Source organism: Siniperca chuatsi, linkage group LG5 (assembly GCF_020085105.1).
Source record: "Siniperca chuatsi isolate FFG_IHB_CAS linkage group LG5, ASM2008510v1, whole genome shotgun sequence".
Lineage (NCBI taxonomy): Eukaryota > Metazoa > Chordata > Actinopteri > Centrarchiformes > Sinipercidae > Siniperca > Siniperca chuatsi.
In genome coordinates, this window is record NC_058046.1 from 14,556,073 (window position 1) to 14,583,168 (window position 27,096).

Below are 27,096 nucleotides of genomic sequence, written 5' to 3' on the forward strand. Positions count from 1 at the left end.
TGGGCGGCCTCCCTCAGGGACCCTGCTGTGGGGGCGGGGCACAGAGCGTTAAAAGTTCTGACCACTAAATGATTGACAGCTGCTTGCTGAGTTAACTGTGTTTTAGTTTCTGATGAATGCGAAAGTTGTACGGCTAAATTTGTGGACGAAAATAAAATGCAACAATGGCATGTAGAAGTACTGAAAAATGAAATGATGACTGCAAGGATTCGATACTTCATTGTAGTTTGACATTATTATAATCACCCAGTGCCTCTCGACCACCGTTGAATGATTTTCTTCTTAACCCCACCCGTGCAAAATCTGGGAATGATGATGTTATAAGTTAGCGATATAATATGATTTTAAGGCTCCCACAATGTCTGTTGTACCCACCAATGAGCTGGTGAACAAGCACTTAAACGGGTCTCTCAATTAAGTTACTTACTAACTACAGTTTTTCTGCATGGATGATAGATTTTGTGGCCGCTCATTCTGCCGCTTACGCCACAGAAAGTTTTTCATATAGTAAATCTATTACAGCTTTGTTAGGGGGAATCAAAAGCCACATAGCGCATTGATGAAGTTAATCTTAGATCAATGATATCCTCAGCAAGGATGATACTCTGAGCTCAGGGTTAGAAAAGTCAAAAGCGCTGAGACTCCACACTCCAGACACTGTAAAGCTCCCCAATAAAAGCAAGACCAGCATACACTTTATACACTAAGGATATCTATCTTAATATGGAGACCATGTCTGGTGGCAATAGACACATCAGACACAAGTTAACCTGAAAGATGTCGTGAGAAAAGTAGATTTATTAAAATATGGTTTAATGACTATGTAATACATACGTAATAAAAGGTTTGGAAGAAAATCTACTGTGAAGCAAGTGTCTTGGTTTCTTGTTACTTCTTGTAAACTTTATTCTCCAGTATATCATACTATGGTGTACTAACATTATACATCTATTTTTTCAAAATATCTTATACTTAAACATATACACAAGAATAAATGGTACTCTTTTGCAGTACAATACATAGGTATACTGACCAACTGCAAACTGTTTTATTTTTGGGTTATCTGTGCTGGCATCAAGCTGAGGATAAAAGTAACATTACATAATGCAGATGTCTGAGAAAACAGTAGCTTGGACGGTTGTAATTGTACAGTATGTTTGCTCACGATACAAATGCAATACAGCTTTTTCATTAAAAACATTTAACATATAGATCCACTAGTCACTGGTTGTCTCTGTACGAAATTAGTTTAATCTGAATCATTGAATTAAAAAGCAGCAGAATATAAAAAATTATTATCTTTACCACGAGAGCTTGATAGAGTACTCACGATTGCTGTGTCAGTGTTTGTACATTATGTCATTTCAGTAGCTGAAAGTTGAAAAAGACTAGGAACTGCTTCATTATCTATGCAGTTACCAAGGAACACACTATTAGTGTTTCTAAATATTTTCTCATCTAGGCACTACATTTTAGATTCATATGTATATTAAATAAATCACCACAAATCACTGTGACTAGATGACATAGATTATGAATAATTTCTGCCACCAAACCTTAAATCCTGACAATCATCATACCCCGTCATTCATCACAACAACATGGAGGTTTGGTGATCAGAAGAAATATGCCAATCATGTAATCTATAGTTACCATAAAGTTATAGCCTTTTCTATTCATTTAGTTGAAGGACAAGCCAAACTTTTTTTATTCAAATGCTAATGAAACAAAGCGAGAACAACATAAATTACCTGGATTGGGTTAATGTGAGAGTTATTCCAGAGTTATTAAGTCAAACAAAATGTGACTACGCCTTGCATCTTCATACTAGGGGAATACCCATTCTTGTAGCTGTGATAGTGAATCACACACTGAGCAGTGTGGGAGAGACAGAAACTGACAAAGATAAAATCTGAAAGCGTCTAAATGGCTGTTTACTATTTTACATACTTAAAAGAAAAGAACAACATACTCTGGTGCATAAAGGTGTGCCAATCTTTCAAGAGGAGAGCATTACTTTTGATATGAGAGACTAAAAACTATTGAGCCATAAACAGGAGTGGGAGGCCAGGTATAATACTTTGTCTCAATTCATTCTACCATATAAATGAAAAAGTTAATCCAAACAATACTCATAATCAAACTAACTGCAACAATGAGTTGTCTAGAAAATGTCACCACAGTTGTTAATCTATGATGGGGTATCATCAATCAGCTAAATATTTTTTGTACTGTGTTGACGTTGCTGGAGACTGTCCAGACATCTAATGATATATTTGTGGCAGCAGGGGGTGTATGGAGGGCCAGGACTCTGCAACCAACCCATGCATCCCTATAAGGTGTTGTATACCTGACCATGACCTCTGATCTGCTTGTGGAGGGCAATCATGGAAAACAGCATTGTGGATTTAAACGAAGAATTGATTGTATGTATCACCCATCACTTTTTCCTAAATGTTAAAGAAACTATTATTACTATAGGAGTCAGTTGCCTCTTTAGATACCTAATACTGAACTAATGTTAGTCCAGCTGTGGTGTTACAGACACTTCATCCTGCCTCTCCGTTGCTCATCGTGGCCTAGCTTTCCTTCATGTTTAACTGACTCTATTTCACTCTCTGACTCAGACAAAAGCAGAAAGGATCCCGAACAACCTACACGTTATGAGCAATGAATAATTCTGAAAATCTAGAAAAAGCAATGCAGTAGAGCTTTTTCTGTGGGTCACATAATAGCCTGACACTCCAACCACCAATATTCAGCACAACTCCGGCTCTCTGTTCCAACTGAAGCAAGACTGATCCAGACCAACTAATTTATCATAATCCACAAAATGAATCACAATTAGTTCAGAGTTGATAGCAGTATTAAAATGATTATTGATGGGACATCGATGCTTCTCCTGGGTGGGTCTAAAAGTGGCTAACAAAAACAGGTACTACAGGTATCACCAATGTAAACTTTTGAAATTAAGCTTAATATTATACATGAAGTGTTAACTCCTCTAGGCCTTAGAGAAGAAGATGAGCAGTGTGTTTGTATAATGTGTCTACATAACTTCAGCTAGGAATCCTCTGACAAGAGCCAATAGGTAGGAGTCTGCGAGGAGGTGGTGGGTGGGTGCAGGGGTGCGGTTTCACCAGGAATACCCACTTGCCCAACAACCCTTCTCCTTCTCTGTGTGGGTGAGTGCTTCCCTTTGTCAGTTACTCATGCACCTCCTTGTATATCCACCACTTCCCTCCCCCTCCCTTGCACACCCTGTAAACCCACACCTACGACAATCAGCACCCACGTCCTTCTAATGCAGTTCTGAGAGCATCATTCTCCCTTTTACTTGCAGTCAGGCTAACAGACGGGGAGAGAGAGCATGACAGATGGTGTTCACAGCTCTATTTCTGAGGCTGGACTTGTACTGCCACAGCCACCCCACCCCCCCTCGCCTATTCCACTCAAGCCAAGTGCTTATGACTGCCTCCTCATCTTCGCCTCAGTAATCAGCCCATTCATTTGCAGGGTTATTGTGAATTAAAAGTCTGTGTCGCACAAGGAACCTCACCGTTTACAGGTTAAACACTGGGGGTTTTTTCCAAAGTGGAAGAGACACATTCACATGACTGCTCAACTAGGGGACTTAGTTATCTTGAGGAAGCTAGAAATGGAAGATTTCTGTGTAATCTGCCACTTCTGAATTTAAAATGACTGGGTGACAAGATTCTCTAGTATGAGAGAAATGAGACTAGCGAGATCGCATGACTTTTGAGTTTTCTAACATAGTTTGCATAGAATAGTATGCATTCAGTAGAGGCTGGAGGAAGACATAATTAAGAAAGTTTCCCTAGAATTGCTGGCCAAGAAGAAGCCAGGCATAAGGAAAGTAATTCCACTACTACAGCTACACTCTGTGAGCTCCTGTGACCATTTAGCCCTTACAGCCCTGCTAGCCACATCAGGTGCAGGGCACAGACCACTCAGGATTCATTGATGGTCGGGGCACCATTGTAGCTTACGTGGTAGAACACATGTAAAATGTACAAGGCTGAGTCCTTACCGCAGCGGCCCGGGTTCAAATCCAAATCATCTGCATGTCATCCCCTCTCTCTTCCACATTTCCTGTCTCTCTTCAGCTGTTCCTATGAAATAAAAGCAAAAAGCCCCCCCCCCCAAAAAAAAATTAAGAAAAAGGATTCATTGCAGCTCAGTAAGGCTTCTTCACCCTGCAGGTTACTCCAGGTTGGGAGAACATGGTGACAATCCTACTCTCCCGTGCCACTGCCCATCCATTAACAAATTCAGGCCTGGACACAACCAACTTTGACATCATTTAGATGCTCTGCTCTTCACTTGAAAGTGAAACTTTCTCTCCTTCCAGCTGGCCTTTGAGCAGGACCCAGTACTCTTTCCATCTTTGCCAGGTGGCCCTCAAAGATCTTCTTCAGGTTCAACATCAGCTGTCATGCTGGAGTAAAATCTGCATAGCCCAATGAGTCCACACCATTGATGCCAGCTGCAGACAAGGTCAAGGCTGACAAGGTCACCTAGACATTATACGGTTGAACAAACGGTTCTGGTGTGGTATAGACACGCTGAGGCCATTGTGAGAGACCACCTTCCTACCAGTCTGGACCTGGGAGCACATGTGAGACCATTTCTACACGGGGCTCTATGGCGTAGCATACACCACTGCTTTCATGTGGTGGTCTATGACTTTCACTCATAGAGGCTATAGGGGGTCTATTGGGGTCTATCACAACCTGCATGGTCACAGACTTCCTAGAGTTGCTTTTTGCTCGACGGTTTCTATTACCATTGACACAGTTCATCTCTGTGAAATTCACTTCGGAAAGGGGAATCAAACATATACAGTATATGGCTCTACAACTGAGGCAAAACAAGTGTGAAGAGACTGAACCAGGTGCTGAAGAATGGCATCAGAACTCAGTTAACAGATGGCGCCTTCACCTTTTCTGCACTGTAAACCCAAGCTACAGCATATTCCTCCTACTGGAAGCTCTCTGGTGCTCTTCAAAAGCTGGTGCATGGCCTATGCAGGTCACGATTAGCTGGGACCCGCTATCTCCTTCTTCTCAGATAGATCAAGATGGCACACAAACAGACCTTGGCAAAACCCAGCGCTGCATGAACTGGGAGTAATGCCAGCCTTTATTTTATAGCAGGCAACCTTTACTTCTCAGTTGTGCAGCTGGTAGATGTGTATGGCAGTTAGAGCATGTGCAAGGTATGTTTTATTTCTGTATTCATGGTTTATAAGTATTGAGTATCTACCACCCCCCATCACAATAGGGGAAATATAAGAATACCAATAAACTAAACTTAGTAAATTAAATTAACATATAAAATAATCAGCAAAATAAACAACCAAATGTCCTTTTTTAAAATAAAATGAATAATACTCACCCCTATTAAATCAAAAACACAAAACCCTAACAATCAATTTTTCTGGAGTCTCTAAATGAGCCTGTGTGGGCCTAATGGGCTTGAGTGACTGGTTGGTAGAGCAACCTAATGGTGATCAGCTGAGCGGGATGGATTGGCCTCAGCAGGACAGGGTGAAAGCCAGTGGGGGAGTCAACCTTGATCTGCTTCAGTGCATCAAAAAATTAACCCACTTAACAATAGCCTGCTAGACTAATGGCTTTCAGCAAAGGAACTCATTTGGCTTTGGTAATGAACTGAGTTGGAAACATAAACAGTCCAGTTATTAAGTGAACTCCAGACATCACTGACATCACCCGACACACTGTGATGTACCAAACCTACACTACATTGGCCATGCTCATTAGCAGGGAAGCATACTATTACTCAAATCACTGATTTAAGAAACTAGCCACCCAAACTCATTATCACACTCAGTCTAATTTGCATACATTACAAATTCGCCTTAACAAAGTGGCCGTGCTGAGTTGGTCATCTCATTCTCAAACAGCAGATTGGGCCTAACAGGGCAGAGTACAGGCCAAAGTGAGAGCGTTTTAATAAGATAATTTCATCCAACCTGGGTGTGGCTTCCAAGCCCTTACAGCTCCTGTGTGTGTGTGTGTGTGTGTGTGTGTGTGTTAGTGAGTATGGGTGCTGATGAGTCTGTACTTAAGTACTGTTGAGGAAAGCCCATGCCTAAGTTCCCAAGGTAACAGTTGGTTTGAGTGGGGGCTGGCTGACTCATTTGAAGGGAATCCTGGAACCTGAACAAGGCTGCCCACTCTCCCCACCCCCAGCTTCATCATCACAACAAGCAAACAAGGCGCTGACATGTCCCCATATAGGGCTTCCCACTGACGGGGGTGGCACTGGAAAATCCCAGCCTGAGCTTGCCTACAAGTAGCATCAGAGGACACGCACACACAAACACGAGGCCTCACTGCTCCATAACTACAGCAGTTTCCGGCAGTAAGACCATGAATCCATGGAGATAGTACATTAATAGGTTATAATAGAGCTGTATGCTTACAAATACATCCAGGCACGTGCTGGATTTTGATTAATACATGAAAGAATGGGGGAGATATGGGTGGGAGAGGAAGAGGAAGATTAAGCTTATTAAAACGGTCAATGGCATAGAATTAGAACAGTTTTTGAAGTGTGAACGGTGACACAAAATAAATGAGTATTGAAACCTTGTGGGCCTGGGCATGGAGGAGGAGGAGAAAAAGAAGTGAGAGGAAGAGGTGGAGGTGGAGGATGAAGGAGGAGTAGGTGGACAAGAGAACGAACTCTTTGCCCACAAAATTAATCTAATTATTAAGAAATTAAAAGAGATCAACAGGCGTGTAATTGACCACTTAATTAGTTCAAGGTCAGTCTATTCTTTTGACTTTGGAAGGAAGGTGGACAAAGGTGGGAGGGAACATTTTGGTGAAATATCCTGCAATTTGCAATGATTAATAAACTAATAAACAGCCACAAGTGTTTCCAGACAGATGTGACATAGTTTTCCAATTTAATAATAACTGTTTTATATACCATTAACCCAATATTGTGTTATTCATAGAAAACAAAGGCAACCTACCATTTAAAAATTGAACAATAATTTTAGACACAGTAAAATCCAGCCATCAAACAAAAACTGTACATGTCTAGTTAGTAATCCCTGCTGTTAAGAGTAGCCATTTGATATGCTTCTGTCCGTGGTTATATCTGTTGATAACTCTATAGTTCATTCAGTGTCTTTAGTCATTAACAACTGAGAGCTGGTACAAAGGGATTTAAGAGGCAGCATTACTGTTTTGAATCGCTGGATGTTTAATTCTTCTATTATAATTGAGGTAGGCGCGAGACAGAGGTTATGGTAACTGCTGGAAACCTGTCCCACTTCACAGAAAGGTTAATGAACCTTACAAGTCCTATGGGAGATGGAGTATGCTGTTAATTTGACAAACGTGGGAAATAAATGCTTTTATGCTTTTATTGACGGTGACCAATAGCGGCCTTTGCTGAAATGAAAGGTTTTAGTCTTTTGGGTGCTTTGCTATGAGGCAAAACAATAATGTGGAATGCATTTGTTGGAAGAAACTAAGTACATAATTGTTTGAATAGCAATTTCAGGCCAAAAAGCATCTTCATTATTAATTCCTACTTTTGGGGAACATATACTGTGCAAAATGTACAGTAACCTGATGTTATGAAACATCTGCCTTTATTCTGAATACATTTGCGGGAATGAGGGATTTTAAAAAGCTGTATTTTAAAATCTACATATTTCCACATTCCATTTTATGCACCATTGGTCTGGGTTTCATTTTAACAGGGCACCAAGGGTATAATAGACTGACAGCTGGAGAGGAACATGTGTAACAGTGTCAGCGCTAACCTGAATTAGTCTGTGGGTTAGAGGGAATCATCGCAAAAGGCGGCTATGATACATCTGATCAGGACAGAGGTTTTAGGCACAGGACCAACTATGTATACAGTGTGCATGATTAAGAGATTAAATGGATAATCTCCTTCCCATTCAAAGAGCCTGACGGAGGCAGGGATCTGGTTTCAGAAAGACAGACTTTCACTATAGCTTAAATCTAACAGTCAGATAGACATCCAAGTTAATCAGTTGTTGAAAACTGTGTGTTTTCCACGCTCTTTGGTACAAACTGTCTGTATATGGGTAAACCTGGGGTAAATTATAACTCTTTTCACTTACAAAACATGGAAATATTTCTAGAAGAGTTCAATAACGAGGGCATTTTACAACAATACATATACTTTTTAATGTTTTTCCAAGCATCTTCAACAACTCTTTTTGTCTTTTTTTTGTCAGCAGGTGACATTGACGGTTACTTGACCCCATCATCTTCATACAAATAATAATTTGTAATTGGATTAAAAACGACCTGTTTGAGATCAGTAACTTTAGTTAGTGGTGGAATGTAACTAAGTGTATTTATTCAAGTCATTTATTTTATTGTCGACTATTGTTTCCAGTTACTTTTCAGATAAAACGTAATTTTATAAAATATGACGCATTATTACTGATTAAACTGCAGTATATAAAGTTGTTCAAATTAACTCCAACCTGACCATCTACAACATTAAAATGACTCAGGTTGTCAGCAGGTGTGATTGTTACAATGGAAAGATGACTCTTATCTCTTTTTAAGCTTAGTATCAATATCTAACTGGTATTAGACTAGTCTAAGAACAAAACTAAGACTGTCCTAACCTTATAGACCAGTCTAACATATCTTCGTGAAACTGGCCCCAGTCTTGTTCTTTCTGATAGCCCCATCTCTTCCGAGCCAACTCGCTATCTCTGTCTCTCACTTTCTCCCAGCGATACTTTGGGCACTGTTTCCTGTGCCTGTGCACACAATGTTTGCCAGAGGAACATACAAGAATCTGTGCTCCACAATCCCTCTTAACCTTTGACCTTGGCTTATTGTTACCTGTGAGCAGCACTGTGGCAAACATGTTGTACAAGTACTGTACAGCCCTGCAAGCTGTTTGTGTTCTGCAAGTATGGAGGGCAGGGGAGGAGGGAAGGAAGAGAGGGAGCTATTTAATCCTCCCCAAAGGAACTCCCCTCTCAACCCGTATCGTGAACTCACAGGCAAATCGCGTTGCTGGAAGGCACACCACACACACACTGCTGTCTTTTTAATTTCATCAGCTCAAAGAAATCTATACAGTGCTTTGGAATCCGACTGAGCTGTGGAGAGAAGTGAACTATACAGCACCCTGGAATGTAAACAGGTTTCTCACTAACTGTAGCATAAAAATACCACATTGTAACAAACCTCTTGGCTATGATAATGGTCAATAGTACAGATCAGAGGTCTTAGTAGATTTCATGGTTGTTAGTCCTACAGCATATCAATACGAACAAGAACAAATCCAGATAACAATTCAGAGGAAATGCAGCAATCATACACAAATTATTCAAGTGTAACACAGATAAAATATTGGCTTCTACTGAAGGCAATGTATTAATGGCGGCTTTTTGCTTGCCATTATAAAAACATCTCCTGAGAATATTAGTAACGCTGTCATTAAATCCCATGCAGTCAGCTGCTTGGTTAGGAACAGACATGGGCTGTAATCTGCACAGAAAGGCCTCATCTCTTGTACAATATTTGTAATCGTCAAGTACTCAAAAATACTCACAAAAGTAGGAACAATTATTATTTAATATTCACAGAACAGAGAAAAACTCTGTTCTACAATTTCTATCTGCAATCATCTACAGATAATTGTCAAACCTCCATCACCAAGCTTTGGTAACAATGATGGATAGACTTTTCAGTATATTTATAAAATCACAGTAGATTCTAGCTACACTGTTTCTGGTATGTGAGTGCACTTTATTTGACTATACACAATCTAGCTGCCATACTAGTTCTAATGATTTGTTCATTATACAATATACAGTCATTATTTGCACTATACTGCAGATTTCTAATTTATAGTTTAGTATAAGTTTTGGATAACAGTATTAATCAGTACAAAGAGTTAGACAGGCCACTATAATATCTGCCAACTTTGCATTCATAGCTGTCACACTTAATTATCATGCCAAAACACAAGAAAATACATTGGCTGCAGGAGGTCTTTTGTGAAGTCTTTGTTTTTGTGTACAATTAACTGGCAAGCATGCTATATACTTAAGTAAGGGCTATTTTAGGTGAGCATAATTGTTAGTGAGTTGTTTTTATCAGCATGCCTCACTCCCCTTCAGTGTACCCTATCAAGAGACACCCCTGAGAGGAAGCATTTTCCACAGCCGCGGCCCCAGCAACCCCCCACTAACCCTGACATTTGTTCATTTACCCGCCCCTCTCTCCCCCCTTCTGGTTTCCATGCCCGCTTTTTCCCCCCTGTCCATGTCTATCAAAATTGACCATTTTACAGGGGAACAGGTAGGCAGACTCCTGCAAGCCCCCCACCTGTACCCTGAAACACATGAATTTGCACGCGGGGCCAACTGCCAGAGATCCTGCTTTACTGACTGAAGTGGAGGGGAGGGGGGGGATGACAAAGACGACAGCTTGTGTGGGGGAACATTGTCTGCGGCTGCGACTAGAAATCTTTTCAGGAAAAACAGGATTTTATACACAATGGTCGTGGGTGTGAAGAAAGGGGGCACATATTAAAAGAAGCGCCTTTATGTGTGCAGAGCTACTGGTTTTTAAACTGCATTTGCATGGAGAAGGTTCAATCTGTTCTCTTTTTTTACCTACTAGGCTATAGTGTGACAGACTGGATCAAAAGGGCTTTCCAGGTTGTCCTTGTTTTCTTGGAGAGTAATCGTGATATATCCAGGACAGTGTGCAGGGTAGAAATTAATGTAGCATGCTGACACGCAGTAGGCCTACCTCCTTAAATAAAATAAATGTGTAAGAAATGTAATATGAATTTCTTTATCCCTAAGAAAGAGACTAAATTCACGAGGTAAAATCAACAGGAATTAGATTTTCAAAAAAAAACCCCAAACTATTAGGCAACATGTGAAAACTATAATTTATGGATGATTATTCCCTCGCTGCCCAAACAGCATTCATGGCTTCTGATAGGAAACCATAGCAGCTCACGTTCTTCATGCAGTGAAACCTCCTCAATCATCTCACCACGGCAACCACAGCAGGGAGGTCAGTTGTTATAGAGATGGCAAGAGACTTGGTAGGTTATCGGCTACAGTATTGTGTGTATGTGTGTGTGTGTTTGTTGTATGTGGACGGGGGATGGAGCTGACAACTAAGCGGAGGATTCTTATGTAATTCTCCCTTTAGGTGGCGGAGAACAGTGAGAGCAGCAGCCCACACTGAAGAAGAACCTGTTTGTTAATAAGCTGCAAGTAAGATAAGATCGATAGCATTATTACAGCATTGTACTGTTTGTACACAAGACCAGGGGGGTCCAGGTGTAGCAGAATGATAGGGGCACAACCACAGTGACAGGTATGAAGTAGGCATGTACCACAAATCACTGGTTCCTGTTCTATTAGCCTCTTTAAAACTCTTTCACGCACGCACGCAAATAAACGCATACAGACACACACACACATGAAAGTGTACAACCTTAGAAAAGGCTACACTCCAAAAGCTAAAAAAAAAAAGAAAGAAGAAAAAGCCAAGCTACAGCAAAAAAAAAAAAAAAAAGCCAAACTAACAAACACTAGCATCCTAATCTGGCTGAGAGGCTGTGAAGAGAGTCTGATGAGATTTAGTGAGGGAATGACTTCCAAAAGCTGAACTCCATGTAGTACCACCTCTGACATTTGTCTGGCTGTAGCTGACAGCAGGATGAGCACCGCTCTAAATGTTAAGCACCTCCAGCTGGGCCTCCATGTTAAGGGCTATTGTTGACTTGTACCAAGGGAGGTTTCAGATAGTTATGAAAAAAGATGAATGGCCTGCATGTAAACTGTATCAGGGTCAAACTAATTCAAGCCTCAAAATAAAATGTAAAATACAAAATACAAGCTGTTTTCTGACTTCTTGGTAATTTTAAAACCTAAAACATTTAAGTTCTGGCACAACTCTTAACCACGTACAGTAAACAGGTGCTTAGTTTATTTACTTCTCATATATATAGTATTGACAACAATCTGTTCAAATTCTTTAAGGCACTTCACACAAAGAACATGTGTTTATGCTGTCAGTTTAAAAAGGATGACAACAGGTGCACAGAGTGGAGTTTAGATTGGATAAAGTTGCTTCATATGACTTGGAGCCAGGAGGCACTTCTGTGTAAAAGTTTGTGAAACCATAAACAAGCAAACTGTTAACCTGGGTTATGAGCATGTTTAGCAACTTTGGAGGAAAAAAAAAATCACATTAAAAAGGAAAATTGTTCAATTCCTTTGCGCCCACCCCCTTGTCATAAGATATGGATGTCCCGTAAGGTTATTTGTGTTTGCTGGGAAATGAAGTGCTCAACTGGATTAAAAACATACTGCATATGTTTGGAAATCTGTTTCCCTGGGCGTATGAGTGGAGTGAGCGAGCGTGAAGCAGCAGCTTGCGTCTCCTCCAAGAGAGAGGGCAGACACTCTCATCATTAGCTGGGCTACAATGTGCTCCTCTACCTGCTCCAATCTGCACAGCCAGGCTCCACTCTGACGCCAGACAGATGTTCCCAGCACGAGGTGCAAAGTACCGAGAAGGGAAACGAGAGTGAGCAGGAGAGAGGCAGAAGAATGAAAATATTCAGCAGAGTACACAATAAGAGTTTAATTATGAATAATACCAATGGTTCTTTGTTCTCACAATGAAGATAGCTATGGTTCGCCTGGCCTTCGGGAAATTGTTTTTGGCTTCCATATGGGGGCAGCTGTCTGTCAAAAATAAATGCTTAAATCATAACATGCCACAGTAGGAATAATTACAGGATAAAGAACAATACAATTATGTATGTTTATTTGCAATATTGGATCGGTATTTTGCTAAAACAAACTCTAAGGCTATTGCAGAGGCTAAAAATGTAATTTCAACACTCAGTACTATCATTTGCTGCTGCTCAGATACTAACGATTTGTGTCTGAGACTGTTTTAGCAAAACTTCATCATCATCATCAACATCAAACTTCATCAACTGTATCTTAACAAAGGACAAGACATATACTCTAGGCACTCAGTGTATATGCAGAAATGTTTCTGTGACAAGACAAAGAGGAATTGCCATACTTGATTGAAGGACTGCTCTGGTTGCACTTTTTAAGGATAAACTGAGTGTTACTTTTATCTTTTTATTACTGGTGGTATTATGAAAAAAATCTCCTGAAAAGACCCAAACTATTCTAATTCATCCTACTAGCAAATATTGTCTGTGCAACCACAACCTTATATACAGTAGCTTATTCCTTTGTGACACGAACCTTTGTTGTTCCCCAAAATATGAAATGCTAATAAAATAGCCTTATCATTACACTGGTTGATACACAGTACATCTTCATTATAATCAACGCTAAACAAACAATACTTGTTTGCAGGAAAAAATAAATCTTTTTTGGGTGCTGGCCTTTTGAGGTGAGTGGTTGATAATAACAAAAAGACTAAATAACACAAGACTTATCCTTTTTGAATGAAATGCAGTAAGGAGTTACACGCCTAATAGTTTGCAGTTAAAGGACATCTTGAGGTGTGGAGCAGACGATCTCTGCAGGCCGCAGAATTCACAAACACAAAGCCAGCTGGTCTGATACAGTCACAATACTTCACTGTTTGTATTTGCCTGACCAGCAGCAGAACACAGGCTTTGTCCCCCTTTGGGAGCTGCTACAACAGAGATGAATGTTAAAGCATGCACATCCCTCATGCACCATAATAATGAGCACAGCACATCGAGTGCTGAACTGGCCAACTAGCCTTCAATTAGCATGGGAGAGGAAGTTAACAAACATTTGATGGCTTCCAATCCAAAGACCTTATTGAAGTGAATCTGGACATGAAGAAATATACTGACTGAATGACCACAGCCTGAACACATTAGGATGGGTCATGAATCCCTTGTCTTGTTTAAAGTGGATAAGAAAACTGCTATCCAATCCAATCAAACAACAACAAAGCTAATAGCTGTAATGCTTTTGCTTATGGTGGATATACAGATACAGTATAAATATTTGCACAGTTGATTTTTAATAGAATCATTTTACAAAAAAAACAACTATTGGCGGCACAGAAAATCCAATAATTATCCTTATGTTAACTTTTCTGCACAGCATTAGTATAGAAAAAGTTAAGTATTTCAGACAACTAACACCTTTCATGGAGACAAACCCTCAGCAGAGAAACTTCATACAGTATAAAAAGTAAGAATAAATCCATAAAAACCTAAGGCTATACATCGCTGTTTAAATGGGATTTTACAGTGATAATGAACACTGTGGTTTTTCTCAGAGCAGGAAAGAGCTTTAAGTGTAGCACTCTTTTGCAAGTTCATATTGCATCATGTTGACTCACAAACCACCAAAACTATAATGAGAGAATAAGTATTAACAAGTAAAAGTAACACCCAGTGCTGCATTTATATAAGCTGCCTCTATTCACATACTAATGATTTGCTTGTTACAGTAATTATCGCTGCGAGACCATACCGGAACATCTGCATTGATTTAGACCCTGGGAGAGCAGAGAGAGGGAGGGAGAGGCTCACAATCTGGATTTCGACTTAGAGAGCTAGACAACAATCTGTTGATGGTTATTTTGGTAATTGTCCATAATTGATGTAAAACACAGAGTGTGTTGCAGAAGATTCTAAATTACTGTTTCTGTAGCTCGGGGGGTCATTGAAAATGGGCAGTTGCGACGAAAATGCACATACAGCATCTAGTAATGTGAGTTCTAAAAGAAACTGGACAGCTGGTGGGAGAAGACGAGACACACAGCCACACAGTTTACACTTAACTGCTGGAGTAAATTATTCTTGGCAGTCAAAAGTAATGATGTGATAAATGATACAGCCAGTTAAATAAAAGATTTGACACCTGACATAAACATTAAAATATGACTGTCTTACAGTACACGTCTAGTTGGCATATTTATAAATGTGTGTTGATGCCTACATGGATGAAAAAAAGTACACAGATATAGTTAGCAAGTTAGTTATGTTATTTATTGGCTACATTGTCAGCAAATACAACATCAGCTACCATAACTATGCTGATGACACACAGCTTCTCATCTCTCTATATACTGATAACTTCCAACCCATAAACTCCCTAGTCAGCTGCTTAGAAGAACAACTGGATGGCAGAAAATGTACTTCAGCTGAACAGAACTGAGATTTTGGTTGTGAGTGCTAAAGCCCTAGCAACTGGTCTGCAAGTATCTGGAGTCCAGATCACTTAAAACATGTGATCAGATTAAAAACCTAGGAGTAACCTTTGATGGTGAACTCAGCATTAAACACCATATCAGAGGCATCACCAATGTTGCCTTCTTACAACTAAGAAACATTTCAAGAATTAGAGACTTCCTATCCCAAACCGACTCAGAGAAACTCATGCATGTGTTTGTTATGAGCAGGCTAGATTATTGCAACTCAGTTTACAACAGTTTATGGGTCTTCCAAACAAAACAATCCAGAGACTACAACTTATCCAGAACTCAGCTGCACGAGTACTAACCAGGACAAAAATATCAGACCACATCACTCCAGTCCTCCGTAACCTTCATTGGTTACCTGTTGCCTTCAGAATTAAGTTAAAAACCCTCCTTTTGGTTTACAAAGCACTTGCTGGTCTAGCTCCACAGTATATCTCAGACATGCTGTCAGTTTATAAGCCCAGCAGATCTCTCCGGTCATACAGTGGAAATGTCCTCCATGTGCCTAGAGCACTTTTAAAGCTAAATTTACTTTTTTTCTTTATCCTACCTGTAGCTGTTTCCTGTATTCGAAAAATATCAATTTGAGGAACTAGTTTGTTATAGAAGTGAAATCCAGCCATGGAAAGTAAAAACAGTTCTGCTAAAAGGTAACTAGCCAAGCTTAGCAGAGTTGCAGTATCTGCTTAGCTTTGGACAGTTTTTAGGTCTCATCTATGGTCTATGCCAATGATGCAATATTTTGTTGCAAAGTAATCAGGCTAAAAATACATAAAATGAAGAAATTACATCCTATAAATCAGCCTGAAAACTTTAAACCCTTTTTTCTTAACTTTGGCTTTTCACTAGTTGCTTTGGAGGGCACATTTGTCAGACAAGACCATAACTTCTTATGACATATAACATGAAAACAAAAAGGTTCTCTTCCTAAAACACAATTCAAGAAGTGAAGAATCAGTGTAAATCTATGGGGCCGTGTTGCCCAGTCCAGCCTGACCTCATATTTATATAAATCTTTTACCTTAATAGTTGTGGCTATGGATAAAGAATACACACTAATTATGGAAACATCTACAAACTAGGGCAAGACTGCATGATCTTGGAGTAATATATATGAAAAGAATATGGCTGCTGCAGCTCGTACTGTTTGACGAGTGAGGATCAAAACACTGATCCATTTGAGATTTGAAAGCATGACCCCTGACTTCAGCTAAAGAAAGTACTTTGCTTTACAAAACAATCTACCATCAAGCACATTGCCAGTAATAGCCATTTAAATACCAAGCATGTTATTGTACAGTACTTCACTCTCTTCACCTTATATACAGATGCAACATTACAGAGAACAAAGCATTTCTCAATCATGCAGTTTAGTCTTTTTTTGCAGAACTATACAGATTAATTAATTCATAAATTGACCTACATTGCTGTCAGAATCACTGAAACTGCACTGAAACAAAATCCAACACATTCACATCGACACTTGAAAAAACAAAACTGAGGTTGTGTGATGTCACCTAGCCACCCTGGTCAATTAAACACCTCCCACTACGGGTTGGCATCACTCAAAAGGCTCATTAACCCTTCTGACCAACCACCAGCCACAATCAGAAAAACATCCCGTCACATTGGCCAATCCCTACATGGGCAACGCAGGTCAACACCCACACAAGTGACAGGAAATTGAATTGCTAGAGAGAATGTGGTCTGTCTGAGCACTTCAAAGACATTTGTTTATTCACAGCTGGTCACATGGCCAGATAGACTTTATGCACTTAAAAATAAGAAGCAAAGGTGATGCCTAATGCAATTTTATAAAGTGGAAATTACTTGTTTTTTGTATATCATTGATGTATGAGAGTGATATGAGGTAAATATCCACAGATTCTTCCAGGCAAGTAGGAATGTGGTTGCATAAATCATCTCTGAAGCGCAGCACCGATGAGCTGAATCACAAAATTCTTAATTCATACCCATTGAAAGGTTTGCTAAAATATGTATCCTAGATCCCCACATTACATTTGGATCGTTTAATCAATGTGGCATTTACTTAGTGTACAACTACGCCTTATAAAATGAAACGGGAGCAGTGATACATCGCTGGAGTGTCTTTGTGTGGTTGTTTTTCAGACCACTAGTCTTAATCTACTGGGTTGATCTCCCGGTTCCCGCGGGATTATAAAATGACTGAAAACCTCCAAATATTTGAGGCAATCAACAACTCAACACGCATTTGGCATTAGAATACAAGACTGTGAAAACACACAAACGAATGGATAAAAAGGAGTGAAATATGAAGAGAAATAAGGGGATCGGAGCTGTGCCCATTTCGGGGGTGTAAAATATGGAGAAGTGTGGATCATTGGGGGAGCTGCTCTGCCTGGGGGAACAGATGAAGGGAGGACACTCTGCCAAGATCTCTCTACTGGAGGGGGAGCTGCGGGACTGGAGCTCTATGGGAGAAAGAGTGTGTGCCTCGCATGCTGCTCTCCTCAATCTCAGTCTCACACGCCTGCATTGACACGTCCCAAGCTCTCTGCAGCAGAGGGAAATTGCTGCTGACAGGCCCTTGCAAACTTTCACAGCCATTTAGAAAGACTTACTCCCACACTTTTGTCACAGGCATTTATTGCACAAGATACATGATATGAAAAATTAACATTTTTTGAACTTGGCATCTTTTTTCACCAAGTTAGGCTTAAAAACCATTCATAATTTTTCAGCCTTGCGATCGGCCCCAGTACAGATGTAAACACAAGACATGCCAAGTGAGACCATGAAAATGCACAATTTTCAAGAGAAAAAAAAATCTAAACACTACTTCATAAATTTGTACCATATGAGTTCCTAATCCAATAACAAATGCTGTTTGTGTCGCCATCACCAAAACACATGAGGCTGTTTTTAAGTGAGACCATAGGTTATTGCAGACTTCCTCTACCTGTATGTCCACGACCAGCCAGTGCCTCCAGTAAGCAGATGTTGGTTTGGTGCGGCTTGGAGCATCAGGATCAACCATCACCAGAACATACATCTTTTTCTGCAAACAGAAGGAGATTCATATATTATTACTTTTAATACAGACAAAGTGCTTTACTACGGTACCACACACGTTGTGATTGGCCCAGAGGCAGTTCCAGTAAAAGCGGTACCTGATCCCTTTCGCTTTCTAAATGCAGCCATGTGCTGTTTGTGCATCACTTTGCCCAAGGCTTGACAGTCATCTCTGCAGCTAACAATACTTAGTTTAAATACTTCAAAACAGATGCTTCACTTTACTCTCAGCTTTCACTTAAAAATGCTGTAAAGTGTGAATTTTATTCTATTCATAAAATGGGTGGTTTGTTTTTTTACGTAGTCACTTGATTTGTCTACTGAGTACACAAAGCTGACAAACCCAGTTCATACCAGAAGGTTGGGTTTGTCTTTTGTTGGCTTGACACATAATCTTAACACAGTCTTACTTCAGCTGTCAAGGCTAAAATGTTGCTTAGGAAAAAAAATGACATGAGACAATATTGTTATAAAAAGGCAACAACATGAGAATATGTTCTGTAGCCATGCTAATCACCAACTGTAGTGCACTCATTCTTTTAGCAAAAGTACAGCTCTGTCTCTTCTCTGTTATTCCTTAACTTAATATCATTACTGTGGCATCAATAAAATGACAACATTTTGGATCCGGTACCAAATCCTCTCGTTAACATATTCACAGTAACTTTCTGCCACTTACCCAGTATCTTTGTACCCCTCAATCTGTCAATAGATAAAGTGAGAGAAAAAGCATCTTAACTAACACTTGATCACAGTTATTGGACGTTGACTTGGCGGCTTAACTGCCGGAAAATTTTCATTCTGTCTGTCCCTAAAAGTTAGAGAATTATGAGAGCAGATTGAATTATTGCGAGAGCACATTTGTCATCCCTGGTCCTGTGCCCAAAATCTGCCAGACCATATGATGGGCTTTTTTTTATTTTGTTCACTTCCTCTACAAACAGAGACATTAATGGAGGCTGTTTCAATCCACGATGTCCACTTACTGTATATGTACTTTCAACTGAAGCAGGACCATAATGATATCAGCTTTAATACATATAAAACAGATGCAGCGTTTCTTACATCCTTACACTGACTGCCAAACAGTGTTGTCTAGGGTGCTGAGAAACATTTCATAGAATCAAATGCTCACATGTAAACATAAACCTTAAATTTCTGTTTGTTGTGTCCTATCAAGACATTCTTAAAGGCCTCTGAAAATTATCGTAAGCCGATGTACTTGAACGAGATAAAGAAGTAGTCATGTATTTTTATGAAGATGCTCATTTTCAGAAGGATTCTCTGCCTACCTGACAAGCAGTAACAAGCGTAAACAACTAAGCCTAATAATAGGATAATACTGTAGTCTCAGCGATAGTGCCTGCAGGTAACATCCAGACACACCAGCAACAATAGAGCCTCCTCCACAGCCTGTCAAAAGTGACTCTATATCAGTGACCCCCCCGGGCAGCTTACCAACCATGACCTGTTGCCTTCTGAAGAGTTGTAATCCTCATTTGTACATGTTTGCTACCAGGCAAAGACACTGTGATAATGTAGTTACACTAATATTTAAGTCAGGCCCTGATGCATTCAAAAATAACATGGTTTCAGACAACAGCACGCACACACACACACACATACACACACAGACTAAAAGGCAACTTAAGCATTTAAATTAAAAATGACCTGCAGTCACGATTATCATTGAAAGGAATTGCACTTTATTGGATATTTCACGAAAGTTACCATGGATGGAGATACACTGTATAGGACAGGCTTAGTTTTCCCAAAGCCAAATTTAGAACAACATTAAGAACATTTCACATTAATTTCCAACCGTAACAACAAAAACATGGCCCATTTATGGTGGGCACTGATTTTCACTGATTTCTGCACATATTTAGTGCTTGAATTTCTACCTGTAAGAATCTGGCTGGTCCAGCTGGCACAGGCAGCAAATAATACAAGAGGCTCCCTCCATGCTTGCACTTCACACATTGTGGCATGTACCCTTCTCTCTTACGAGGACATTTTTTTTTTTCCATCTGTCAAAATCCACATTAATTACGCACAGATATGTGTGAAAGACTCCAGGGAAAAACAGATGCATATTCTGCCATCTGAAATAATTTATCAGGGCTCGAACAAACTAAATGTATATCAAAACATGTTTTAACAGGGCTAATTCTCCTAGCTGGATACTGGAAGGCACACATTTTCCAAAAATATGTTTAGTATTAATCACTAATAATAATAAGGAAACTTAACATTTGAGCCTTGAAATTTAGATTTGCTTTTACACTGCAGCTAATCAAATCTATCACTGATGGCAGTTCATTTTCTATATTTTGGAGATATAATAAAATAAATTTGCCTTAATGTGTTTAATCTCTTATCTAGAGATAAGAGCTGAGAGGTCATCTGCCCACTCTGTTAAGATCTGTAATTGTATCTACAGGACTTTAAAATGTCATAAAAATCCGAGAGCTCAGAGCAGTGAGTAAGTGAAATCTGGGTAGGTGTTGGCCACAGACCACAAGCTCCATCAGGCCATTTTAGAGGAAGGGATGTGAGGCTCCTGGGTGCAGGCTGGAGGTGGGGGGAGATTGAGCCTGCATTCTCTTGGGATTAACCTCCCACTGCCTGCTGTGATCACAGCAAAACGGCCCACTGGGACCACATCTCAGACGCCAGGCTGCTAGAATAAACACTGCAGCCGACTGGGCATCTCTGTCATGGCTACTGGTCATTGGTAGAGAGGAAAGGGGGGGTGCTCTCTTCAGTGACACCTATAGAGACTGATGACATTGTCATTTACTGAATACATGAACTCAATACCTCTCCATGATTATATATGATAGAAATGCAGGTGTAGTTTTTTGAAATAATTTTTCATGTTGTATTTTCAAGATGAAACTCCCACTCCATGCCAATAGCATTGAATAGATACAGTATTTGCAAAACAGAAGACGGCAAAGAACAAAGGCAGAGGAAGACCAGTGTCTCTGAGGATGTAAACTACTGGCTTACCTTTGAGTGAACTCTGCTGGGGATGAGAATCAGAGAGATGTCTAATCGCTGCTCTCATAGAGCTGCCTGGGCTATTGAGCCCAGCTCTGCTTACTGATGACACCACGAAGTGCGAGAGTGAGTTAGTGAGAGGGAGGGAGGGAGGAGAGGCCCCTCTGTGAGTTTACAAGTTCATGCTTTATCCCTGACCCAATCCCAAACAGTGTCGTCCGTGCAGCTGCCTATTAATATACCCATTGCTTTATCCTCCCTGTTCTTCATCTCCTTCAGCCTCTGCACACAGAACTCACAATGATTCATTAAATGGTCAACTGTGCTCACTGCTCGACCCAGGGCAAAGCAACACATCGATCTCAAATCCCTGTTTAAGTAGCAAAAACACTTGAACTCGTTTGGTAATTAACAGGTATCTGTGTTGTGATTAAGAGACAGCGATGGCTTAACAACCATCGACTGAAGCTTAGAGCAAGGTTGAAAGATCGATCTGTAAATACAGAAAAATAGAAACTCTAAAACACAACTGTAAAACATTTTTCTGATGATAAAGAAAATTAATCTCAGCTATCATTTAATTGTTTTTGTAGTCAAACAGTATTAAAAAAGCTTTTAAATTAAACTGAATATATAATCTAGTATCAAGTGAATTCATAGAGCAAAGATGTGTGGACTTTTATACTAAGGACAAAGTAATAAGATCAAATTTCGGAAGCAGGATAGCGGAGAGAGGGGCAGAAGACCGAGTGATAGGGAAGGTTAACAGTGGTACCACTGTATGGGTCAGAAGAGAAGGATCATCCTGGTAGAGGGGAGGTCAAGGGTCAGCCAGGCAGCAGTAATTGAATCCTGACCAGAGAGTGGGGGGCCGTAGACCCAAAGATGAGATGGAGGTAGAAGGGGGGCTGTGGCACTCACCTAGAGGTCACCAACCTTACAGGTGAGAAGGTCCTCGTTGTCATTAATAACAGCCGCCCCCCCCCCACCTCTCATCTGTAGAAGCTTTGACACCTCATTGTTCCTCACTGCAAGCAGCATTATAAAACCTCTTTCATAGGCAGCCATAAAGGGCAGATCAGCAATCTGCCACAGAGAAATTGGATGAGGAAAAAACTGTGAATTTCAGGGAATCTTGTCAAACAATATGTCATTATTCTAGCGATAAATAGGTCTTGTTATGACTACAGAGACATGAATACAAATGTCAGCTTGCATACCTAGACCTGTTGATCCACAGGTTTAATACGTATCATATCATACCATTCTCAGGTACCCAGTAAACAACACATGTGTAATGGGAGACAATTCTCCACCAATTTTACATGTTAATTTACTAGTTACTGAGTTTACTACTCAGCCTGTAAAAACAGTTATAGTATAACGTCTTCTGCGGCTTTGGAGGGAGCTTTCTAAAGTCTGAGAAAATTACTCAAGTGATGTCACTTGAGTAATCTCAGCTCAGAGACTACACATTTTTAACAAAGCACTGGGGGTGTCAAGTTCGAAACGCGTGGGCATTTACGGTCTGCTCTTGCATTACAACATCCCTGTGGAGTTTTCTTGTAAACAAAAAAAAGTTGTGTTTACATTCAGTGTTTACCATCCAAGCATATTGTGTGTATCCTTAAGGTCTAACAAACATTTTGAATGCTGTTCCTTCTTCTTGCAAAGCCGATTTAAAAAAAAAAGTTTCCTTGCTAGCATTGCTCTTGTTCACTGCCTTTGTTGCAGGACCATTAGCGCCGCCAACTGTAAACAGTGTCTGAAATTAACTTTTTGACTCACCGGCCAAGGGGACTGGGAGATGAAGAAATCCACTGGCCAAACATAATTTTTACTGGCCAAAATAATAAATTGCCTTTTTGTGTCACATATATATTCATTTCAGTACATTTCATTGAGATAATAAGGCATTATGTTGAATACAAACTTAAAGAAGAGGCCAGAACCAAACTTGAAGCAAAATTATTTTAATATATTGATCAACGTTTAATCAATTCAAGCCTGAATACAGCTCAAGAACTGTTGATCTCAAAATTCTACTGAAATATTTGCTATTAAATGTACTATGACAGGGGTTCATTTCCCGTGTGAAACCAATAGTTAATGTATATTGTTTTACAGGAAGTAGTTATTTTAACCCAAACCATGCAACCAATCTGCATCTTTTCCTAAACCTGACCAAGTAGTTTTGGTGCCTAAACCTAACCAAACTGCAACTCACCTGAAATGTTTCTTAGCAGGCTATATTTTGAAAGTCTAACCGGACTTTGCATATTTATTATTGCTAACTTGACCACGGAATGAGAATGCGTTGAAAACGTGACACTGCCACGGTGGACCGTGTGTATTACACGCTTTGCTGTGATACCGGGTTGCATCAGCAGACCGGCGGCAAGTGATAGTTGAGCGGAGTATCTGATGTCCCGTATGGTAAACAGTGCGGCGAAACCAAGAGCACTCGAGATGTTTCGCCGCACTGTTTAGATGCGCGAAAAAACAAATATCTGTGTGTCTGTGTTATCATACTCCGACACAGACAACAGTGGACAGAAGCAGCATGCCCGTAAATTACACCAAAACACGGTAGAGACTCTCAGCATAGTTTTTTGTGACATGACTATTTTGGTACAAACATTTACATCTGAGATTTACTCGCCAAAAGAAAAATCTACCCGCATTTGACACTTGGCGGGTGTTAATTTTGCACCCTGACTGTAAATCATCGGACAAGCGTGAAACCAATGGCAGGATATGAATCCAGCGTCCGTGTGCACATGCATGATACAAACACAACAGGGACCCACTCGTAAAAACATTGCTCCGTAGCACTACTAGTGGTCATAAAATCCACAGGGTAACTTTAAAGTTATGTTTAGGCACACAAAGCACCTGGTTAAATTTAGGATAAGTTCAAGGTCTTGGTTAGATTTAGAAAAAAATCAACAGTGACTTGTTTATGTCCTTAACATTTAACTGAAACTTTCCCTAACCAAAGTGCTTTTGTTGCCTAAACCTACACACCACAAGGGAGTCAGGATACTAACCCCACCTCCAGTGTCACAGTTCTGCACTTTGTATGTATGTCCACCACCCCAACCACCTCCTTGAGATGTGTGCGGTACACAAATGTTGCACTTCCTTTACTGGTAAAAAACATTAACTCTAAACATAATCCAGGCAGTAGTTAAATTTTCCTCGAAATGTATTTGGCAAAACAAATTAGTAATATAGAAATGGAATTTCTAGAAGACAGAGTTGACTAGGGGACTAAAAGTCAAGATATCTCAGCCTCCTCTGATTCGATTTTGACTTTTTTTTTAATCTGTCTCTCGACAGTACCCCAACATTACGAAAAGTATGGTATGGTATATTAAAGGAATGTAAATATTATGGACACACACTGTACATTCACGCACAAACACATGCACATAGGGTCAATGAGCTAAAGGTGGTGTTTTGTAATTGAAGCCACTTAATGTCTTAGATGTTGTAATTCAGCAGAGAACACAGTTATTATATTATATAATATGTTATATTATATTATTATAAATTATATGCAACGAGAATTCCAATTCTCCTCAGAGTGTTCTTAAGCACCTCACATAGTGCGGGCTGCTCACTACCTCCAAACCTGCCTATTTTTAACTCAGCCTCCCTCCCACACAGGAGTGGAGTGTGAAGTGGCTTATAAATCCACACTTTGAGGAGCCAAATGGTCAAAGGAAAGTCACATGTGGATAGAAACGCATAGTCTAGGTCTAAAGACAACACAGCTACTAGATCCCCACTAGGTAGCCAAACAGAGGAGTGCGCTACAGTAGAAGGAGGCAGTGGTTCAAAAGGAATCACTGCAGAATATGAAACACAAGTTTACATAATTACATAATCACATTAACACTTTTTTTAAAACATAAAAACATGTACTACAATGCTACATTTCAATCAAATTAACACATGACGGAAGCTAAGACAACATTATTTATCGCCTATAGATTCTGTACATTAAATAAAAATGTTTTCTGTCTGTGTTTCACTACCAAATTCTTGAAACATTAATTCATTTTGGCTTCTAAAACCACAAATAAACAGCTCTCTGATAAACTCTAGCCATGTTACAATTCAGTCTGTCCTGAACTGTGTTTGTGAAGCCTTTTACTTTTGGGGTGCAGTTTGGAACTGCTACGAAGCCATAGCTAACAGTAAGATGGTTCACAGTCTGATTGAAGCTTGAGGGGGGTGAAGGAATTAGTAGCAGCCTAGAGAACCATTTCTGCATTTCTCTCAACACTGAAGACTTCTTTCACCGCACCATGCTTGCGAACACAGCCGTGCTCATGTTAAGCTTATTAGTCACCCTGGATGCGATCTTGCTAGCTGAGGCTTTCAACACTTTCTAGTGGTGGCTTTACACACATACACCTACTCACTGCCATGAAAGCATTTCTGCAAATGCACATGCTCATACACAGTAACTACCACTAACAGGTACTCTGAAGTAACATGCAGCCAGGCGCTGGGATATGAGCCTCAGATCCAGCCCATGCTAAATGAGGCAAGAGGGAAATATTTTTGTCATGTAGTTTGGCTGCTGAGAACACAACACAGTCAAACAGGGCAAATTACAGCACTGGACTCATATCCATAATTAGTCTGTCAAGTGTGTCACATACTGAAAAACATAGATCTGCTATTTTACCACCAAGTGCAGCCTATAAAAGTTAATGGTGAGCACATTCTAATTACTTCACCAAGATTTGGGAATCTAAAATCAACTATTTTGATTATAAAAGTACTAGGGGGAATTTGGAGAAAAGAAGAGGAAAATAATAAAGATCTATTGGGATTAGTTGACGTGTTGGTTATTGTACTGTATGTGCAACTGAAACCAGCAAGTTTACACAGTGCATGACATGAGATTTCAAACCTGTAAACACTTAAAGCTCATATTTAACATGTGTTCTAAAAAATTACTTTATCTGGGTCATCACATTTTGTTTTGGCAGCTATTTCATTCTTATGGAAACCAATTGTTTTTTTTATTTGGAATGAGAAGAGCGAACGCTTGAGCTTGTTTATTTTAATAGGAGAATAATTGCCTATTTCGACACTTACTGCCACATGACTCAAGACCGTCTATAATTGCACTTTATTTAAATGGCTTACAACAGTTTCACTTCATGAAGAACCATCATGCAGCAGACACAATTCTGAAGACGATGGGATACATGCTGCCATGAAGGGAGCTTAGTTGTAAGCACTCTGACACCCATTCCTATTTGGCCATCAGAGCTGTTAAAGGTGTCAGGCCTGTTCACAGGCACTGTGTGTTTCACCAGCCAAGATGGCTTCCACATTTTTCTATCATGATTAATTATGGTTTCTGATGGTAGTACAGTGAGAAAGTGTAAATTATTCCCACATTTTCTTGTGCCCTCCGTTCAGTCACTGTTGTGTAGGAAGATGCTATTGACGCCATCCATGGATGGCGACCAAAAGGCATCTACATGGGGTGGCAAACTCTAGTGCCTATTAAGGGGTGGAAGTGGTGGTGGGGGGGTGCTTGGCGTGTGGGCTGGGCCCAGTCAAGACTGCCAGTTGACAGGGCCAGATTTTCCAGTATGGAAGAGTCTTGTTTCAGTGGGCGACGCTGGGTGTTGGGAGACTGGGAGCGAGGACTGCCCAGGGCTTGGAAGCTTGAAACAGAATATTTCAAACAGACAAGCACCGTCTGTGTTCCAGTGTCACCAGCCCACCCGTC

General features: G+C 40.1%; 1 protein-coding gene across 1 annotated transcript in view; it reads right to left on the minus strand.

The window, feature by feature from the left end:
• The window catches only part of LOC122876969 (phosphatidylethanolamine-binding protein 4), a 51,130-nt gene that overhangs the window by 9,842 nt on the left and 14,192 nt on the right, over nucleotides 1-27,096 (minus strand). The window contains exon 4 of the mRNA XM_044197992.1: nucleotides 18,214-18,312. Coding sequence (XP_044053927.1) covers nucleotides 18,214-18,312 — 99 coding nt within the window. The remainder of the gene's footprint in view (nucleotides 1-18,213; nucleotides 18,313-27,096) is intronic.